At 40.1% G+C, this 22,763-nt stretch overlaps 1 protein-coding gene across 5 annotated transcripts in view; it reads right to left on the bottom strand.

The window, feature by feature from the left end:
* Positions 1-15,743: 15,743 nt before the first annotated feature.
* Positions 15,744-22,763, bottom strand: part of LOC121313126 (arf-GAP with SH3 domain, ANK repeat and PH domain-containing protein 1-like) — a 259,165-nt gene continuing 252,145 nt past the window's right edge. For all 5 annotated transcript variants that reach the window (XM_041245320.1, XM_041245316.1, XM_041245315.1 and 2 more), the window contains one exon: positions 15,744-16,299. In XM_041245320.1, coding sequence (XP_041101254.1) covers positions 16,225-16,299 — 75 coding nt within the window. In that variant the 3' untranslated portion in view covers positions 15,744-16,224. The remainder of the gene's footprint in view (positions 16,300-22,763) is intronic.

Below are 22,763 nucleotides of genomic sequence, written 5' to 3'. Positions count from 1 at the left end.
CAAAGGGTGAATGCCTGCTGGGTCCATGTCCACCAGCAGAGGGTGAATGCCTGCTGGTATCACTTCCCCCACCAGCAGAGGATGAATGCCTGCTGGTATCACTTCCCCCACCCTCATGAGGAGAGGAGCTGGAGCTGCCTCTCCCTGCACCTGAAGGACCAGGACTAGATGCTGGCAGTCCTCAGCAGCCCTTCTATAGGCTGCTGAGGGAAGCACTGGGAAGAACCGCCCGGCCGCAGTGGCCGAGACGAGGGCCAACACCCGCACCCCAGCTTGTCCTGACTCCCTGCCTCGCTTCGCTCAAGGATGTCTGCCTTGCTTCGCCCAAGGATGCCTCCGCATCGCCTGGGGGTGCCAGCCGCTCCGCATCGTGGGGGAAGTACTGTGGCCGGAACCCCATCAAGGGGATCTGCCGGCCACAAAGAGGGGGAGGAGGTCTGGAGACCACCAACCCCAGCAGCAGTTTTGCTGCCGGAGATCATGGAGGAGGTCAGGAGACCTGCTCCCACTGCAGTTTCTTCGCTGCTGGAAGTACTGTGGTCGGAGCCCCACCCAGGGGAGCTGCCGGCTCTGAAGAAGGGGAGAGGTCAGGAGACCACCCCCCCCAAGCAGCCTTTCCGCTGCCAGGACTACCCTGGCAGGAGTATGCCACCCTGCTGTCAACATTGCTGCTGACAGCTTTACAACCTGGGGGCCCCTTGAAGCCTCTGGTCCTGGCCCAGGACTTTGTGCTGGACTTTTGGGCTTTTAAGGGGGGAGGTGGCCATTGAGGCCATGTGTGCTTTGCACAGGGGGAGGTATATGTGACAAAGTGGCTGCCCCTGTGTGTATTTTCTGTTATATGTTGCGTGTGATGTGTTTAATGTTGGTGTATAGTCATTGGCACACAGGATATAAACAGGTCTGTGTAACAGGAGTGTTTAAAACGTATATTTGTATTTAGGCACGAGGATTGCACAGCACTTCATGTGCAAGTAAAAAGTAATAATATGTGAGCACGGGGAATTGCACTTTATTAATTCACGTGCAGTTGTACCGAGACTCCAAGTGAATGATTGATTAGCAGTCGAGTCTTGGTACAGCTGCATAAAAACAACATGTTTTCACCCACTCGCGGTTGTGTTCGGTGAGTGGAGAACGGGATAGGAGAAGGTCATCGTTAAATAGAAGCTCACCGTGTTTGTTTGTTAGTCCATTGTTTGTTATGTTTAGTCCGTTTTGTTTGTCTCTTATTTTGGCATAGCGTGCCGTGTCTTGTTGTTTTCTGTTTGTTCAACTGTTTTATTTTACAATAAACTGGCGCAAGCAAGCGCCATCATCATTTCATTTCATCCGTCCTGTCTGTGTCTATTCCTTTTCCTGGTTCTGACGCCGCCCACTTCGGCTGTCTCTGTGACAGTCATTCAATTGGAATCTCAGTACATCTACATGTGAACAAAATGTGCTCCCTTTGCTTCCATAACAATGCCCACTTTAATCTGCACATGGAGTGATTGTGCAATCCCTGTGCCTAAATACAACTATATATTTTAAATCACTTGTAATAACCCACACTCCATGCATATGTATAATACATATACACCAACATTAACACGCCACATATAACATAAAACACAAAATTACACACAGGGCAGGGCACCCTGCCATAGTATTTACCCTAAAGACCACGAAACCTGAATAAGATATATCAAAGCTGCATGTAGTATTGTGACACAAACATCGTCTTATTTTTCCTTCAAGACTGCTTCACTCATGGACACAGCTACCTTGAAGGTTAATGGTTATTTGCTATGTAATCATTAACCCTACTACATATCCCTGTGGTGCACTGACTCCAATACTCCAGATGGCTGCCTGAGATTGGGCCCTGGACCTGTGGCAGCAAACCCCTAGGGCCGCTGCTCACCTTGTGGCTAGGCTTAAGGCTCTTGTCTCTGTGTCGGGCGGTGGTCTGACCGCAGGCGCAACTAGCTGTGCTGAAGCTACTGGCACAGGGATAAAAACCCAGGCATATGCAATAGCAAGCAATCTACAGTAAAACTATAAGATTAAAGACAGCAACTGGCCTGTCAACAAGGCCTGCTTGGTACCGGATCAGAGATTGTAAAACCCCGGCCGGTAGCAGGTCAGAACTGGGACTGTACTGGGACTGTACTGGAACGAACAGGGTTGGTTTGGTATTGGTTTGGTGCCTGTAGCACAGGGTAGGTACAGTTTCTTGCGAAAGTATTGACCCCCCCTTGGCATTTTTCCTATTTTGTTGCCTTACACACTGGAATTAAAATGGATTTTTATTTGGATTTCATGTAATGGACATACACAAAATAGTCCAAATTGGTGAAGCGAAATGAAAAAAAATAACATGTTTCAAAAAATTCTAAAAAATAAATAACGGAAAAGTGGTGCGTGCATATGTATTCACCCCCTTTGCTATTAAGCCTCTAAATAATATCTGGTGCAACCAATTACCTTCAGAAGTCACATAATTAGTTAAATAAAGCCAACCTGTGCGCAATCTAGGTGTCACATGATCTGTCACATGATCTCAGTATATATACACCTGTTCTGAAAGGTCCCCGAGTCTGCAACACCACTAAGCAAGGGGCACCACCAAGCAAGCGGCACCATGAAGACCAAGGAGCTCTCCAAACAGGTCAGGGACAAAGTTGTGGAGAAGTACAGATCAGGGTTGGGTTATAAAAAAATATCTGAAACTTTGAACATCCCACGGAGCACCATTAAAGCCATTATTAAAAAATGGAAAGAATATGGCACCACAACAAATCTGGCAAGAGAGGGCCACCCACCAAAACTCATGGACCAGGCAAGGAGGGCATTAATCAGAGAGGCAACAAAGAGACCAAAGATAACCCTGAAGGAGATGCAAAGCTCCACAGCGGAGACTGGAGTATCTGTCCATAGGACCACTTTAAGCCGTACACTCCACAGAGCTGGGCTTTACAGAAGAGTGGCCAGAAAAAAGCCATTGCTTAAAGAAAAAAATAAGCAAACACGTTTGGTGTTTGCCAAAAGGCATGTGGGAGACTCCCCAAACATATGGAAGAAGGTACTCTGGTCAGATGAGACAAATTGAGCTTTTTGGCCATCAAGGAAAACGCTATGTTTGGCGCAAACCCAACACCTCTCATCACCCCGAGAACACCATCCCCACAGTGAAGCATGGTGGTGGCAGCATCATGCTGTGGGGATGTTTTTCATTGGCAAGGACTGGGAAACTGGTCAGAATTTAAGGAATGATGGATGGCGCTAAATACAGGGAAATTCTTGAGGGAAACCTGTTTCAGTCTTCCAGAGATTTGAGACTGGGACGGAGGTTCACCTTCCAGCAGGACAATGACCCTAAGCATATGGCTAAAGCAACACTTGAGTGGTTTAAGGGGAAACATTTAAATGTCTTGGAATGGCCTAGTCAAAGCCCAGACCTCAATCCAATTGAGAATCTGTGGTATGACTTAAAGATTGCTGTACACCAGTGGAACCCATCCAACTTGAAGGAGCTGGAGCAGTTTTGCCCTGAAGAATGGGCAAAAATCCCAGTGGCTAGATATGCCAAGCTTATAGATACATACCCCAAGAGACTTGCAGCTGTAATTGCTGCAAAAGGTGGCTCTACAAAGTATTGACTTTGGAGAGGTGAATACTTATGCATGCTCAAGTTTTCGTTTTTTTTTTTGTCTAATTTCTTGTTTGTTTCACAATAAAAAATATTTTGCATCTTCAAAGTGGTAGGCTTGTTGTGTAAATGCTACAAACCCCCAAAAAATCCATTTTAATTCCAGGTTGTAAGGCAACAAAATAGGAAAAATGCCAACGGGGGTCAATACTTTCGCAAGCCACTGTATATTAGTGCACAATGGGGGTTACACATCCACTGTTCCTCCACTGCCATTCTAGACAACGCCCCAGCCGAGACTGGATGCATCTGCTCAAGCAGCAAAGCTGCTGTACAACAGGGTGGGAGCTGCAGCTCCTATATACAGTACTTACTGTAACATGGCTGGTGCAGTATACAGTAACAAAAACCCAGCTGTCTCAGACAACAAGCAGCAATGCCGCTGTACAGTATGTTACAGGCAAAAGTACTGTAAAAATATAAAAACAGCGCGAGTCAAGACTCAAACCAGTCTGCTGGTCGATACGGTTTGGTAGTCATACACCACTCAGTGGTGGTACACTCGGTTCGGTGGTTCACTCGGTATGGTGCCTTCATACTGTCCGGTTCGGTGGTACACTCAGTACAGTTCAGGTACCATGGTGCAGTAACCTAGTTTGCTGTTTGGAAAAAAGGGACAAGTCTGTGACCCACAGTTACAGTAGAAGCGACATATAGGGATGCCCACCTATATAGCTTCAGGCAAACCAACACAGCCCTAAGACTGAGGAAAGCCCTCTGTCAGAGTCGTGACAGCCTTTGCAATGGTAATGCAAGTAGGGACCAAGGCGGAAACAAAACACTGCAAGCAATTAGACCCAATGCAGACCCAATCCTAGCAACTGTCAATCGGAGTGGTAACCTCATTCATTAGTGGTAACCTCATTCATTGTACAGTACTTGTACTGGCGGGAACAAAGTAGGCCAGGACCTAGTTACCACGGGAACCATTTACAGGGGACTGTGACAAAGTGGCTGCGTGGATGCAGGTGCAGGGGTGATGCAGTGCAGTAATGAAACAAACAGATCATTAATCTGGTGTGGAAAAGGGGTCTGTTTATTTGTATATCCAGGTCTGGTGACCAGTAACAATAACAATAAACAATAACTCTAGTTTACCTACCGTAAACCTGGTTCCCTGAAAGAGAAGATGGCCACCAAACATTGTTATGGGATAAACTCTTGCCTACTGGTAGGCGTTACTGAGCTCCTATGTCAAAGCTGCAGGTAGGCCCCCTTCCCCCAGTGAAGTCCTCAGTCTTACCTCCTGAGGGTACTTAACCGTCACGCCAGGGAAGAATCACCCTTTTTTGCGACGAAACCATGATGTCGACCGAGGAACATCGTGGTTGGTGGCCATCTTCTCTTTCAGGGAACCAGGTTTACGATAGGTAAACTAGCGTTCCCTTTCAATTCGAAGATGGCCACCAAACTTCGTTATGGGCATCGTGTACCAGTGTCGTCGCAAGGGAGAAAAGAACAGCAGCATATGAGGGATGCCAAGTCCTGCCTGACCAAGGTCAGAGGCGTGAATGTACAACCTCAAGGACCCTAGTGCCCACATAGGGCAACAAGGGATCTACCACATTCAGGCGGTAGAACCTGGCAAAGGTATGTGGGGTAGCCCAGCTAGCCGCATCGCAAATTTCAGCCATGGAGGCACCTCGGAAGAGGGCCCGTGACGTAGCCACAGTTCTTGTGGAATGTGTGGCTATCCGCCCAGGCGGGGGTAAGCAAGCACCATCATACGCAGTCGAGACTGTGTCCCCAATCCAATGCGACAGCCGCTGCTTGGAGAGGGGCTGTCCCAGGGTCCGTGTTCCATGGCAGATGAAGAACTGGTCAGACTGACGCAGCGCTCTTGTCTTAGCCACATAACATCTCAATGCCCGAACTGGGCATTGAAGGTTCAACTTTCTATCCCTGTCCGTCGCAAATGGAGGAGGATGGAAGGTCTCCAGTTCTACAGACCGATTCACATGGAAGGCTGCAGCCACCTTGGGGAGAAAAGCAGGGTTTGCACGCAGTGACACTCTGCTACCATCATGCCAAATAGCACCTGCAGCTCACTAACCCGTTTTGCGGAGGCGATAGCCACGAGGAAGGCTGTCTTCATGGACAGGTGCTTCAATATCCATGCAGTAATGATTACATTTCATACTTGATAGGGAAATAAAGGTTACATTCATGAAAATAGCTGTGGTAAAGATGATCTGCCTTTTGCACTTCTGTTTTGTGTTTAGTTTTACATGATAAGTTTATGAATTAATACTATTTTTATATTGAGTTCTATTATGTATTATTTGAGATTTATGTGTGATTTGAAACATATTTGAGAGAGATTTGGCTTGTTTTAGTGAGACAGTGAGCTCCCATCACCCCTTTTCTCTCACTTCAGTTCTATTAATTCAGTACTACACTGGAAATGTCATTTTCATGAGAAAGATTTCTTGGATACTGATGAAATAAACTGAGAATCATTTTGCATTATTGTATTGGCCTTTCTTTATACACAATGTGTACCAGAATTCTACACACAGCCCTTACAATCTATCATGGCAGGAGTGATAGCTTACTAGTTTTAATAACATATTCCTCGCCACGCTTTTCTTTCTTCCTGATGGATTAATAATAATAATAATAATAATGATAGACGCTGTCTATCATTGTACTTTCTTTGCTGGTCCACCTGAATTCTACCAGTCATGCATTCCTTCCATCTTTTTCCATCGTGAGTTTTGAGGTGTATGCCTTGAAATATGTCTAACATAGGCCTACGCATTCATCAGATCAACAATACCCCACCCCCGTCCCTGCAGTGGAAATGTGCCGAACTGAACATACCCATGTAGCGAACTTCTCCCTGGAAACTACTTGACCTTAGAAACAAAGTTCACTCAGACTACTGAGGGACTGCACTGGATCACACTAGCAGTGATGCACCCTACCCCCAGACTACTGGGGAGGGGAAGCACCACGAGTACTGTTAGCTGTCAGTAGTGTGCCGCTGCCAACACCCAGGAACTAATAGGTGATAGAAAGGGGAGAGGTAGGAACACAGAACAGAAGAGCTTAAGACAGAATGTAATAAAGCAGATAATAGACAAAGTGCACAGCTACCAGAAAACTTATTAATAGAGGGATGAAACCAAAGAGCAAATATGTTGCCAGAAACTAAAATAATTGAATTAGGCCAGGTATCAGTTCAGACTTTTTATTTAATTTTAAAATTAGATCTCACACACTATAAAACAATGTACGCACAATACTAAAACATCTGAGAGATGTTTTCACACTTGCTATTGATATCTCTAGTATAATATATTCCTCACAGACCTTCTAGAGCAAATACAACTTGTTCTTCAACCAACAACTAGTAGAGCCAACCAAGCCCCTTTAAAACAACTCACACAAGTATTACAGTGTAAACAGCGAAACCCCCACATTTAAATCAACACACTCAAAAACTATAAAGAAATAAAATAGTGATATAACTCAAATAACCAAAACAAAGAAAATAAAAACATGATAAAAACAAGGGCTAGCTTTATAAAGTTAGTAAATGTATCAGTTTATACCATACTATAAATAGCACAGCAATATTAGAACATAAGAAAGTTTACAAACGAGAGGAGGCCATTCGGCCCATCTTACTCGTTTGGTTGTTAGTAGCTTATTGATCCCAGAATCTCATCAAGCAGCTAATTGAAGGATCCCAGGGTGTCAGCTTCAACAACATTACTGGGGAGTTGATTCCACACCCTCACAACTCTCTGTGTAAAAAAGTGCCTCCTATTTTCTGTTCTGAATGCCCCTTTGTCTAATCTCTATTTGTGACCCCTGGTCCTTGTTTCTTTTTTCAGGCTGAAAAAGTCCCTTGGGTCGACACTGTCAATACCTTTTAGAATTTTGAATGCTTGAATTAGGTCGCCACGTAGTCTTCTTTGTTCAAGACTGAACAGATTCAATTCTTTTAGCCTGTCTGTATATGACATGCCTTTTAAGCACGGAATAATTCTGGTCGCTCTTCTTTGCACTCTTTCTAGAGCAGCAATATCTTTTTTATAGCGAGGTGACCAGAACTGCACACAATATTCAAGATGAGGTCTTACTAGTGCATTGTACAGTTTTAACATTACTTCCCTTGATTTAAATTCAACACTTTTCACAATGTATCTGAGCATCTTGTTAGCCTTTTTTTATAGCTTCCCCACATTATCTAGATGAAGACATTTCTGAGTCAACAAAAACTCCTAGGTCTTTTTCATAGATTCCTTCTCCAATTTCAGTATCTCCCATATGATATTTATAATGTACATTTTTATTTCCTGCGTGCAGTACCTTACACTTTTCTCTATTAAATGTCATTTGCCATGTGTCTGCCCAGTTCTGAATCTTGTCTAGATCATTTTGAATGACCTTTGCTGCTGCAACAGTGTTTGCCACTCCTCCTACTTTTGTGTCATCTGCAAATTTAACAAGTTTGCTTACTATACCAGAATCTAAATCATTAATGTAGATTAGGAATAGCAGAAGACCAAATATTGATCCCCGTGGTATACCACTGGTTACCACACTTCAATCTGAGGTTTTTCCTCTAATCAGTACTTTCTGTTTTCTACATGTTAACCACTCCCTAATCCATGTACATGTGTTTCCTTGAATCCCAACTGCGTTCAGTTTGAGAATTAATCTTTTGTGCGGGACTTTGTCAAAAGCTTTCTGGAAATCTAAATAAACCATGTCATATGCTTTGCAGTTATCCATTATCGATGTTGCATCCTCAAATAAATCAAGCAAGTTAGTTAGACATGATCTCCCTTTCCTAAAACCATGTTGACTGTCTCCCAGGACCCTGTTACCATATAGGTAATTTTCCATTTTGGATCTTATTATAGTTTCCATAAGTTTGCATATAATAGAAGTCAGGCTTACTGGTCTGTAGTTACCTGGTTCAGTTTTGTTTCCCTTTTTGTGGATCGGTATTACGTTTGCAATTTTCCAGTCTGTCGGTACCACCCCTGTGTCAAGAGACTGCTGCATGATCTTGGTTAGCGGTTTGTAAATTACTTCTTTCATTTCTTTGAGTACTACTGGGAGGATCTCATCCGGCCCAGGGGATTTGTTTATTTTAAGAGCTCCTAGTCCCTTTAACACTTCTGCCTCGGTTATGCTAAAGTTATTTAAAACTGGATAGGAACTGGATGACATGTGGGGCATGTTGTCAGTATCTTCCTTTGTAAAAACTTGTGAAAAGTAATCATTTAATATATTTGCTATTTTTTTTTCTTCATCTATGATTTTGCCATTTGTATCTCTTAAACATTTAATCTCCTCTTTGAATGTTCTCTTGCTGTTGTAATATTGGAAAAACATTTTGGAATTGGTTTTAGCTCCCTTAACAATGTTCATTTCTATTTCTCTCGGCCTTTCTAACTTCCTTTTTGACTTGCGTTTGCAGTTCTGTGTACTCTTTCAGCATACTTTCTTTTTGATTTAAAAAACACTTCAAATGAGACCATGTTGTGGTCTGAGTTTGCCAGTGGTTCTCTGACCTCTGTTTTAGTTATTCTGTCTTCGTTATTTGAAAAGACTAAATCAAGGCATGCCTCCCCTCTAGTCGGTGCCTTGACAAATTGTGTTAGGAAGCAGTCATTTGTCATTTCCACCATTTCAATTTCATCCTTCGTGCTACCCACCGGGTTTTCCCATTTTATATGGGGGAAGTTGAAATCCTCCATTAGTATGGCTTCTCCTTTGCTACACGCATTTCTAATGTCATTGTATAACAGATTATTTAGCTCACCGTCTGAATCTGGCGGTCTATAGCATGCTCCTATTATAATGCCCTTTGAATTTTTGTCCGTTATTCTGACCCATATTGATTTGGCTTTATTTTCTTTGTCCAGGTTTAACACCTGGGCTTCAAGACTGTTTCTTATGTATAGCGCTACCCCTCCTCATCTTCTGTCCTGCCTGTCTTTCCTATACAGTCTATACCCACAAATATTATATTCGTCCCCATCACTCTCAGACAACCACGTTTCTGTAACACCTATCACATCATAGTTACTTGTTATTGCAGTAGCTTCAAGTTCTAGAATCTTGTTTCTGATACTTCTAGCATAGATAAACACATTTAATGGTTGTCTTACCTGAGTTGTTGTTCTTGTTTTGAAGCGGTCTCCCTTCTGTTTTTTTGTTGATTTCTCCCCCCTTCCTTTCTAGTTTAAATGCTTCTGAACCTGCTCGAGGATCTTTTCTCCAAGTAGACTGGTTCCCTTTTTATTTAAGTGCAGTCCGTCCCGTCTATACAGATAGTCCTCGTTGTAGAATGTGGTCCAATGATCAAGTCAGGTGAAGCCTTCCCATGTGCATCACATCTTCAGCCATTCGTTTTGATTAATTATTTCCAGCTGTACATATGGTCCTTTGCAAGGTGCCGGTAGTATACCAGAAAATACCACAGTTTTGGTTCTCTTTTAATTTCCTTCCTAGCTCTCTGAATTTGTTTTGCAGGGATTTTGGTATGTCTCTTCCAATGTTGTTTGTACCGATGTGGACGACTACTACCGGGTCGTCTCCTGTTCGTTCTAGGAGCCTGTTCACGTTCTCAGTGATGTGTTTGACCGAGGCTCCCTGAAGGCAGCACACTGTTGTAGTAAGGGGGTCCAAACTGCGAATTGAACTTGCTGTGTTTCTCAATATGGAGTCCCCAACAATGACCTCCCTTCTTTTTGCTGTCTGGTCACCACTGTCAGTAGGGTCCTGGATGTTGTTCCTTTCATTCTCTTGTTGTTGGTTCTGCTCATCAAAATTGCGAAGTGACTCAAATTTGTTGGTTGTTTTGATTTCTGGTGGTTGTGTTTGACGAAGTTTCTTTTTTTCCCTGCTTCTGCCTACCTGAACCCAACTGTTCTGACCGTCTATCTCCCTGGTGGCTTTCAGTCTGTTAGGGGCGATGCAGACTTCCATGAATTGTGGGTGTGCCAGTTCCTCAAGATCCTGTTGCTGTCTCACTTCTTCCAGCTTAATTTCTAGCATGCTTACTAGTTTATGCAAGTCCTGGATCGCGCAGCACTTTACGCACACTTGGTTTAGCTCCGCTGGGTTTTCTCGGATTTCCTACATCAAGCAGGTGTCACACATTACTGGCTTGAAGACATTTTGAGGGTTTTTTTTTTTTTTTTTAAGTTTAGTTTCTTCTGCGGCCATCAACCTGCTTTCAAACTGCTTCTAAACTGCTCTGCACTTTTCCACACCTGTACTTCTCCCACTCGCTGTCGCTTCCACTCGCTATCGCTGGGAAGACTGCCTCGTTTAACTGCGTTGTTCTGCTGTGCTGTTGGCTCCTCCCCTCGTCCGTGTCTCAGAATGGCGCTGAATTTGAATCAGCTGCTCCGAGTTTCAGCTTGTTTGTTATCAGAAAAACACACGCGGCTGTTTGACTTTGAGCTGCTGCTGTGTTTCCCCAATGTCCTCTGTTTTCTGATTAAAGCAATTAAAGATGCAATTTCTCCTTACTGCTTCTAAACTGCTCTGTACTTTTCCACGCCTGTACATCTAGAACATAAGAACATAAGAAAGTTTACAAATGAGAGGAGGCCATTCGGCCCATCTTGCTCGTTTGGTTGTTAGTAGCTTATTGATCCCAAAATCTCATCAAGCAGCTTCTTGAAGGATCCCAGGGTGTCAGCGTCAACAACATTACTGGGGAGTTGATTCCAGACCCTCACAATTCTCTGTGTAAAAAAGTGTCTCCTATTTTCTGTTCTGAATGCCCCTTTTTCTAAACTCCATTTGTGACCCCTGGTCCTTGTTTCTTTTTTCAGGCTGAAAAAGTCCCTTGGGTCGACACTGTCAATACCTTTTAGAATTTTGAATGCTTGAATTAGGTCGCCACGTAGTCTTCTTTGTTCAAGACTGAACAGATTCAATTCTTTTAGCCTGTCTGCATATGACATGCCTTTTAAGCCCGGAATAATTCTGGTCGCTCTTCTTTGCACTCTTTCTAGAGCAGCAATATCTTTTTTATAGCGAGGTGACCAGAACTGCACACAATATTCAAGATGAGGTCTTACAAGTGCATTGTACAGTTTTAACATTACTTCCCTTGATTTAAATTCAACACTTTTCACAATGTATCCGAGTATCTTGTTAGCCTTTTTTATAGCTTCCCCACATTGCCTAGATGAAGACATTTCTGAGTCAACAAAAACTCCTAGGTCTTTTTCATAGATTCCTTCTCCAATTTCAATATCTCCCATATGATATTTATAATGTACATTTTTATTTCCTGCGTGCAGTACCTTACACTTTTCTCTATTAAATGTCATTTGCCATGTGTCTGCCCAGTTCTGAATCTTGTCTAGATCATTTTGAATGACCTTTGCTGCTGCAACAGTGTTTGCCACTCCTCCTACTTTTGTGTCGTCTGCAAATTTAACAAGTTTGCTTACTATACCAGAATCTAAATCATTAATGTAGATTAGGAATAGCAGAGGACCTAATACTGATCCCTGTGGTACACCGCTGGTTACCACACTCCATTCTGAGGTTTTTCCTCTAATCAGTACTTTCTGTTTTCTACATGTTAACCACTCCCTAATCCATGTACATGTGTTTCCTTGAATTCCAACTGCGTTCAGTTTGAGAATTAATCTTTTGTGCGGGACTTTGTCAAAAGCTTTCTGGAAATCTAAATAAACCATGTCATATGCTTTGCAATTATCCATTATCGATCTCCCATATTCTAATCTCAGTTATTAATTTACACTATATAAAACATGTTATCACTTCTATGTTAATACTGAAGCTACCTTACCACAATAGTAATTAATGAAATAGCAAGCTAAGAAAAACAGTCAATAATCAAGTGTTCTGGTGTTACTTCATTAATTCGACTTTTTCGTTGATGATTTGAGAAGGAGTGAACGGGATTAGTCAGTGGTTCTCTCTTCTTCTGGAGAGAGAGAGAGAGAGAGAGAGAGAGAGAGAGGTTTCTTTTTTCAAAGAAATGCAGACAGAACAAGCAGGGAATTTGTCTAAAGCCACGTAGCCAAGTTAGGAGTTTTGGAAATATATCTTTCTATGTTTAATTGTCTGTTGCAGGTCTATTAGTCATAAATGAAAAAAAGCATAGGAGAGTTTCCTATTGATCTCTGTCTAATTAGAAAAAAATGCATATTGTTAGAAGGGTTGGTAAAATAACTACCTTGAAACTTATATGCCCCTATAATTAGGGGTTTACCTAAATCGCGATTTCGTGGAAATCGTGAAATTGAGGGGTCACCGCGAAATTCACCTCTTTTATGGGCCAATGCATACTGGACAAGTACGGAGAGAAAAAAAAAAGAAACCTGGTTTAAATGAACTACTTCTCCCTCCCTCTCTCTCTCTCTCTCTCTCTCTCTCTCTCTCTCTCTCTCTCTCTCTCTCTCTCTCTCTCTCTCTCATCTATATATATATATATATATAATACTCTATATATATATAGATATATAGTCGTAGTACACAATCTTACATAGCAGGGTAAAACACAATCCTACATTGACTCACCTGTCCCAATAGTTGTTGAAGGGTATCCTTGGGTGGTGCAAAAGTTTAGCTGTGAATGTCCACTGAGAATGCATTTTGTTTAATTCAGCGCACACATTGCTCCAGTGTGTCAACTGCAGTATGCAAATATAAAGCTGTATGTAAATCAACCTTGCATAAATGGGTCACAAATGGAGATTAGACAAAGGGGCATTCAGAACAGAAAACAGGAGGCACTGTTTTACACACAAAATCGTGAAGGTTTGGAATCAACTCCCGATTAATGTTGTTGAAGCTGACACCCTGGGATCCTTCAAGAAGCTGCTTGATGAGATTCTGGGATCAATAAGTTACTAACAACCAAACGAGCAAGATGTGCCGTATGGCCTCCTCTCGTTTGTAAACTTTCTTATGTTTTTATATTCTTAATTCTAAAGTTGTCGGCATACTGGCCTCTATCTGTCAATAGCAGAATTTTTTTTTCTGCAAACCCTGAAACATGCAAACTTGGCAGTAACCATATCAGACATCCACCAACCACCATATCAGACATCCACCAACCAATCAAGGACAGAAAAAAGGCTACAACTTTTTATTCAACATAACACTTTTATTAATGGATAAAATGGAATAAAAAGGTGCATCTCCTTCCTGACTGTTCTATTAAAATGACACAACTAAAACACTGGAAGCGAAATTGCCAACATAGTGGAAATCAAATCTGAAGATATACGTCTAATCCAGTCAACTCTTACAAATAAATCTGTAAAATAAGTATGACAAAGCAATTTAAACCATCTCCATAGTCATTTTCCAAGATGACAATTAAATCTATCTTTGTGCAGAATTGTAAATTAAAAGGTGGTCAGACTACTGTAACCCAAAGCATTTATACACCCCCTTCAATAAATCCTGGATGAAATAAATATTCACTGAACTATAATTGCACTCTTTTTCTTGTAAAATAACTACACCTGTAGAAAAGTCTTCAATTTAGCTCAAATGAATTTGCAATTTTTTTTTTATACTAAGGTGTGTTGAATTCAGGTTTGAAATCAACTTTTTTAGTTATTATAATGTGCTAAAATATTTAAATACTGGACAAATAACAGTAAAACATCAAGATAATTTTAATACAAAGTCAAGAGAATTGACAAGCAAAATTTTAAAAAGAGATTTACTCCTGCATTGTTAAACTCACAGACCATGAACATTGTTTTATACTAGAATATATTATATGGTATTACATTGTCCCTATATAATACTGAGGTCCTTTAATGTTCTAATCTCCAATCCAACAATTATTGAGATGTAATGAACTATGTGATAAAACAATACATTCTAAAAACTGGGAAATATATTCTATAAATTGGTAAATAATTGGTTAATAATCAAGTCCCTATAACTTTCAAAGAATACAACATGGATTGTTATATATATTATATAGATATATATATATATATTATATATATATTATATCTATAGATATATAGTGTTTGCAAAAGTAGGACTTTCACCTGTCGCAACTGACCCGGTTGACACTCCTTGTTCTTGAGCAACCAGTGTTGCTTTAGGCACTTGAAAACCCGGAGACACGAACTTCTAGTAAAAGGTAAAATTTCCAATCCAAAGGGAAGGAGGGTCGAAGTTCAAAAAGTTCCCCCTTTTTAGTGGACTGAAGCAGATTCTCTTGCAGTATTTTCCTGTATTTTGCTCCTTCAATTGTAACAAGATGCCCAGTCCCTGCTGATGAGAAGCATCCCCACAGCATAATGCTGCCACCACCATACTTCACTGTAGGGATGGTGTGTCTTGAGGCATGGATAGTGTTAGGTTTGCGCCACACATAGCGCTTTGAGTTTTGGCCAAAAAGCTCTATCTTGGTCTCGTCTGACCTCAAAACCTTTTTCCACATTACAGCTGGGTCATTCTCATGCTTTCTGGCAAACACCAGACATGCTTTCAGATGGTACTTTTTGAGTAACGGCTTCTTTCTTGCCACCCTCCCATACAGGCCAGTGTTATGCAGAGCTCTTGATAAGGTTGACTGGTGCACCATTACTCCACTCTCAGCCACTGAACTCTGTAGCTTTGTAGCTCCTATGCAGAAAATGTGACAGCAACTTTAATGGTTCACAGGTGGAGGCCAATGGTAAGGTAATTGTGTCCTCGTTAGGGTAATTTCTTTCATCGGTGCAAACTGGGAGCTTCCACAGCACAGGGGTTGAATACTTATACAAACAAGATATTTCAGTTTTGTATTTTTCTTAAAAATATTTCCCAACATAAAACCAATGTCACCTTACAATAATTGATTCTGAGTTTCAGTGTTCTAAAAAAAAATATCAAACAGAAGAAATTTCAATGTACCATTTGTAATTCCAATATGAGAGAATTGGCCAAGGGTCTGAATACTTTGCAAGGCACTGAAGGGTTTCTTTAATTCCAACTTATGAAAACGAAATATAATATAAATATATAATATATATATATATATATATATATATATATATATATATATATATATATCCTCAAATGTGCATATGTACTAAGCACTTTTAGAAACCCCAAATTTTCATTCTGGAGCAATTATCTATTTTATACCAATCTATTGTTACTGAGAATATTGAGATGATAGAACCTTTGACCAGTCAAGCTTATAAAGACAACAGTTGACCAATCTGCCTGTAAGCAGTAAGCAGGCAGGGTATTATGTGTAGATATACATTTTTAACATCATAGGCAGAGAAATACAGTAAGTACATATTAGTTGCCAAGGATGGTTACAGCAAACCCAATAAGGCGTGCCAGGTTCCAAGGCCATTGTAACACTGGCAAAGGCAGGATAACATAGTATATTTAAAATACATATATACTTTACACCTCATACGGTGGACCTAAAGGAATCAGCAGCTATTTACATAGTTGTGCACATGGTTAAGAGGAGGCTGGAGTCACTCACTAAAGCTAATGCTTTCATTAATGAAGATGTGCAATGCACAAGTCAGTTGCTGCTAGTCAGATAAGATGTGAACAAAGGACATTGGGAAGACACCCTTCCTATCTGGCTGCCCCTCGATGTGTCCAATCTGTAAAAAAAAAAAAATAATAATAATAATTATTAACAAAATGGCACAAACCTTACTGACCTTATTTCGAAAACCTTTGGTATAGCTAAATAATAAAAAGGAAAAGCAGTTAAATGATTGTGCTGAGTAGTTTCTTGTTTGCTATTTATTCATTTGTCTTCAGAAATGATGTGTTCCCTTTCAAGTAAGGAATATTAACCATTACAAAATAGGTGTTTCCCTTTAAGACACCCAAACTGAAAACTCTATAGCAGAGATTCTCGCTGGAGCAGGGTGGCACTGCTGAGGCCCCTACAATCATCACCAGTTTCTTGATTACACCTTAGACAGATAAGTGTATATCTCTTCTCTATATATCTATTGTTACAGCTTTCTAGCTTGCTTTTAAATGCTATATATACAGTTCTATAGAAAGTCTACACCTTTCAAAATTTTCACCTTTTGTTGCCTTATAGCCTGGAATTAAAATGCATTAAAATAGTTTTTTTTTTTTCATTTAGCTACACATCCTACCCCAGAACTTCCAAGTGAAAAAATATTCTAGAAATTGTAGAAAATTAATTGAAAATAAAAACTGAAATAGCTTGGTTGGATAAGTGTCCACCCCCCTTGTAACAGCAATCCTAAATTAGCTCAGGTGTAACCAATCACTAGAAAAAACACAAACCAAGTTAAGTGGCCCCCACCTGTGTTAAATTGTAGTGATTCACATGATTTCAGGATAAATTTAACAGTTCCTGTAGGTTCCCTCTGCTGAGTAGTGCATTTCAAAGCAAAGACTCAAGGCACTTTCAAAAGAACTCCCGGACAAAGTTATTGCAAGGCATAAATCAGGGGAGCGGTATAAAAAAATATCAAAAGCCTTGAATATCCATATATATATCCATATATATATATATATATATATATATATATATATATATATATATATATATATATATATATATATATATATACTACACAGTACCACTCAAAAGTTTGAGTACACCTGCTTGAAACCAGGTTTTTCATGATTATCTACACTTTTAACTGTATAAACTTGTCTATAAACACTTAATATTTCATTGTATGATACGTGTACTTATATAAGCTGATAATCATAAATGAATTGCATTAAACATTTTTATTTTTAAATGAAAATGTAAATTTTGTCAATTTCAATGAAATGGTCACCCAAAGCAAGGGGATTTCAGTCTGAAGCCCAAGTCAGTTAAAAGTCTGAAATGTGTACAATACGGTGTTAGAACACTGGCCTATATAAAAGTGTCTTGGTTAGATGTTCTCTGAGTTAACTAGCATGTTACCTAATTAACCTTTTGTCACTAATTATTGTTAATAGGTGAGGGTCCATGATTATCATAAATATAGGTAGCATAGGCACAAGTTTGTCATTCCTGAATGTAAGGAAGCAGAAAAAGACAAAATACGCTCAGTTAAGCAAAGAAAAAAGTATGTCTGTAACTGCTGTGGCCAAGACCATCAAACAATTTGAAGAAACTGGCATTCATGAGGACCGAACAAGGTCAGGCAGACCAAGGGTGGCCTCAGAATCACAGAACAAGTTAATTCGAGTCACAAGTCTGTGAAACCGGTGATTAACTGCCCCTGAAATAGAAGCTCAGCTAAATGCTACTAGAAGTACAGATGTTTCAGCACCTGTTCAGAGGAGATTGAGTGAAGCTGGCCTAACTGGAAGAATTGCTACAAAGAAACAATTGTTAAGAGTGCAGAATAAGAGGAAGAGACCAAAAAACACAGAAACTGGACGTTTGAGGAGTGGAAGTAGGTCTTATGGACTGATGAGTCAAAATTTGAAATATTTGGGTCCAACTGGCGAGTATTTCTAAGACGCAGAGAGGGTGAGTGCATGAGTTCTGCATGTGTGGTTCCAACTGTCAAGCATGGAGAAGGCAGTGTCATGTCTGGGGTTGCTTTGCTGGTGACAGAGTTGGTGATCTTTACCAAGTCCATGGCAAGCTCAACCAGCATGGCTATCATAACATACTTCAGAGGCATGCCCTTCCATCAGGATTACGGCTAGATGGGCAGTCCTTCATTCTTCAGCAAGACAATGACCTGAAACACACCTTAAAGTTGTGTAAGAACTATCTGGCAAAGAAAGAAAATGAAGGTCAACTCAATCTAATGACCTGGCCTGCCCAGTCTCCAGACGTCAATTCTACATAACTTTTATGGGATGAACTGGACAGACGAGTCAAAGCAAAGCTAACCAAAAGTGCCCTACTTCTCTAGGAATTGCTGCAGAAGAGCTGGGAAGACATGTCGGGTGATTTCCTGCTGAAATTTGCTAACTGAATGCCTCGTGTTTGTACGGCTGTTATTAAGGCAAAAGGTGGCTATTTTGAGGAATCCAAGATTTAGAGCCAATTTTCAATTTTCTTGAACATTGTTTTGATACTCCTTATGTTTTGTTTTGTATATTGTAACATGTGTTTTCATTTTCAAGTATTTACAGAAACGTATACGACGTAAAACATTGTAAATTATGAAAAAAACCTAGTTTCCAGCAAGTGTACTCAAACTTTTGACTGGTACTATATTTATATTTACCGAATCGCTGAAGTAAAATATAATTTTGAGCTGTTTTTCTGTTGTTATTAATTTGTGCTGGTTAAGTCCCATCGCGGCCTTGTGTGCTGTAGCCCCAGAGTGGGTCATAACATCATTCTGTGTATGAAATTAACAGAACTGAAATATTTAGAGGGGGGTTCTAAGCCATGCTGTGTCTACTTCTCGTTTCTCATCACAAACTCCCCCACTGACAAAGAATGCTTTTAAAAATAGTCATACCCTCACAATTCTCTGTTTAAAAAAGTGCCTCCTATTTTCTGTTCTGAATGCCCCTTTGTCTAATCTCCATTTGTGACCCCTGGTCCTTGTTTCTTTTTTTAGGCTGAAAAAGTCCCTTGGGTCGACACTGTCAATACCTTTTAGAATTTTGAATGCTTGAATTAGGTCACCACGTAGTCTTCTTTGTTCAAGACTGAACAGATTCAATTCTTTTAGCCTGTCTGTATATGACATGCCTTTTGAGCCCGGAATAATTCTGGTCGCTCTTCTTTGCACTCTTTCTAGAGCAGCAATATCTTTTTTATAGCGAGGTGACCAGAACTGCACACAATATTCAAGATGAGGTCTTACTAGTGCATTGTACAGTTTTAACATTACTTCCCTTGATTTAAATTCAACACTTTTCACAATGTATCCGAGCATCTTGTTAGCCTTTTTTATAGCTTCCCCACATTGTCTAGATGAAGACATTTCTGAGTCAACAAAAACTCCTAGGTCTTTTTCATAGATTCCTTCTCCAATTTCAGTATCTCCCATATGATATTTATAATGTACATTTTTATTTCCTGCGTGCAGTACCTTACACTTTTCTCTATTAAATGTCATTTGCCATGTGTCTGCCCAGTTCTGAATCTTGTCTAGATCATTTTGAATGACATTTGCTGCTGCAACAGTGTTTGCCACTCCTCCTACTTTTGTGTCGTCTGCAAATTTAACAAGTTTGCTTACTATACCAGAATCTAAATCATTAATGTAGATTAGGAATAGCAGAGGACCTAATACTGATCCCCGTGGTACACCGCTGGTTACCACACTCCAATCTGAGGTTTTTCCTCTAATCAGTACTTTCTGTTTTCTACATGTTAACCACTCCCTAATCCATGTACATGTGTTTCCTTGAATCCCAACTGCGTTCAGTTTGAGAATTAATCTTTTGCGCGGGACTTTGTCAAAAGCTTTCTGGAAATCTAAATAAACCATGTCATATGCTTTGCAATTATCCATTATCGATGTTGCATCCTCAAAAAAATCAAGCAAGTTAGTTAGACACGATCTCCCTTTCCTAAAACCATGTTGACTGTCTCCCAGGACCCTGTTACCATATAGGTAATTTTCCATTTTGGATCTTATTATAGTTTCCATAAGTCTGCATATAATAGAAGTCAGGCTTACTGGTCTGTAGTTACCTGGTTCAGTTTTGTTTCCTTTTTTGTGGATCGGTATTACGTTTGCAATTTTCCAGTCTTTCGGTACCACCCCTGTGTCAAGAGACTGCTGCATGATCTTGGTTAGCGGTTTGTAAATTTTCTTTCACTTCTTTGAGTACTACTGGGAGGATCTCATCCGGCCCAGGGGATTTGTTTATTTTAAGAGCTCCTAGTCCCTTTAACACTTCTGCCTCAGTTATGCTAAAGTTATTTAAAACTGGATAGGAACTGGATGATATGTGGGGCATGTTGTCAGTATCTTCCTTTGTAAAAACTTGTGAAAAGTAATCATGTAATATATTTGCTATTTTTTATTCTTCATCTACGATTTTGCCATTTGTATCTCTTAAACATTTAATCTCCTCTTTGAATGTTCTCTTGCTGTTGTAATATTGGAAAAACATTTTGGAATTGGTTTTAGCTCCCTTAGCAATGTTCATTTCTATTTCTCTCTTGGCCTTTCTAACTTCCTTTTTGACTTGTGTTTGCAGTTCTGTGTACTCTTTCTGCGTACTTTCTTTTTGGTCCTTTTTTAATGCTCTGTAAAGTGCCTTTTTTCGCTGAAAATTTTTTTTAATTGATCTATTAAACCATTTTGACAATTTAGTTTTACATTTAGATTTGTCTACTTTAGGGATGTAATTGTTTTGTGCCTCTAGTACTGTATTTTTGAAGAACAACCATCCTTCTTCTGTGGGTGTTTTCTCTATTTTACTCCAATCTACTTCTGTTAGTCTCTGTTTCATACCTTCATAGTTTGCTTTTCTAAAATTGTAAACCTTAGCTTTAGTCATTACTTTTGGGGTTTTAAAAAACACTTCAAATGAGACCATGTTGTGGTCTGAGTTTGCCAGTGGTTCTCTGACCTCTGTTTTAGTTATTCTGTCTTCGTTATTTGAAAAGACTAAATCAAGGCATGCCTCCCCTCTAGTCGGTACCTTGACAAATTGTGTTAGGAAGCAGTCATTTGTCATTTTCACCACTTCTATTTCATCCTTCGCGCTACCCACCGGGTTTTCCCATTTTATTTGGGGGAAGTTGAAATCCCCCATTAGTATGGCTTCTCCTTTGCTACACGCATTTCTAATGTCATTGTATAACAGATTATTGTGCTCACCGTCTGAATCTGGCGGTCTATAGCATGCTCCTATTATTATGCCCTTTGAATTTTTGTCCGTTATTCTGACCCATATTGATTCGTTTTTATTTTCTTTGTCCAGGTTTAACACCACGTGCACAGCCCAAAATAAACAAACTGACCAATCACAGGGTGGAAGTGAGAATTCCAAAGGATATGCTGTCCATATGACACGCTTCCCACACTAAGCAAGCTTCCCACAGGAGAAACAGGTTCCCTGTAGGAGAAATGGAGTGCTCCCCACACTAGAAGTGTGAGCCACACAAGGATCCAGGCAAGAGAAAGAATGCTCCCAACATGAGACCTAAGCATCCACATAGAGAAACTAGTCTCTGAACAATCTCTTGACAATCAGGAGAAGTGCTTCTGATGGGAAGTGGTGAGGTCTGAAATGAAATGAAAGCTAAATTGCTCTGAAGAAAGTTTCTGAAGTCATGGGCATAAGTGCTTGATTGCAAGGATGAATCTATGGTCTGAAGACTGGCTAAAATGATGTTCTGAGAAGGCTGAAATCAGCTTTGAAGAGAGCTCTGGCTTTGCTCTTTGAGAGACTGAAACAATAAACGGGACACTGCTTTGATCTGAAAGCGTCTTTTGGTTTTCACGTCGTTGCATGGCACAAAAGGAAGCATAGCTAGCAACTGGACCTAAGGTCTTGTACCAGCCGTACAGAAGAATTGCAACAAGAACACTTCTACGAACTACATTGCTTTTCAATTGCAACGCGTTATCTGAACTGAGTCTGACCAATGGAACTTGAAAACTGCCGACAACAAAGATAATGCTGCCAAGACTTGAAAATCAACAAGCTGATCTCTATTTGATTTATTTTATTCATTGTGAGCTGATGCAACACAATGTATACAGCAAAGTACAGTCTTCTTTCATTGGAACTTCAGATCCAGAGAGGGAAGCTGCAGTGTTCATCAACAAAGAAGATTGACTTCTTCTTTGTTGAAAATTGTTTGAAGTATTCAACATATTAAATACTTTATCACTCAAAAAATTAACTGTAGCAAATGTAATTACGTTAGTGGATAAATTGTTCTAGGAATAGAATATAACTTCCTGTTTTAGAGTGTGTAAGAAATGCATTTTGTTTGTTGAAATGTGCAACTCAAAGGAGTTGCCTCGTAAATGCAAAGAATTTGATCATTGCCCCATTTCTGAATTAATTTGAATATATAATCAATTGAGGTTGATAACATATTATTAGTTTGGTAAATCACATCTAAACTAAATAAATTAACATGGTTGTTAATTAAAACTAATTTGCTAAATTAGGTACTGACATGTTGGATTCCATT

Source organism: Polyodon spathula, chromosome 3 (assembly GCF_017654505.1).
Source record: "Polyodon spathula isolate WHYD16114869_AA chromosome 3, ASM1765450v1, whole genome shotgun sequence".
NCBI lineage: Eukaryota > Metazoa > Chordata > Actinopteri > Acipenseriformes > Polyodontidae > Polyodon > Polyodon spathula.
The sequence above is the reverse complement of the archived record's forward strand: the minus strand, read 5'-3'. Positions and strand labels throughout refer to the sequence as shown.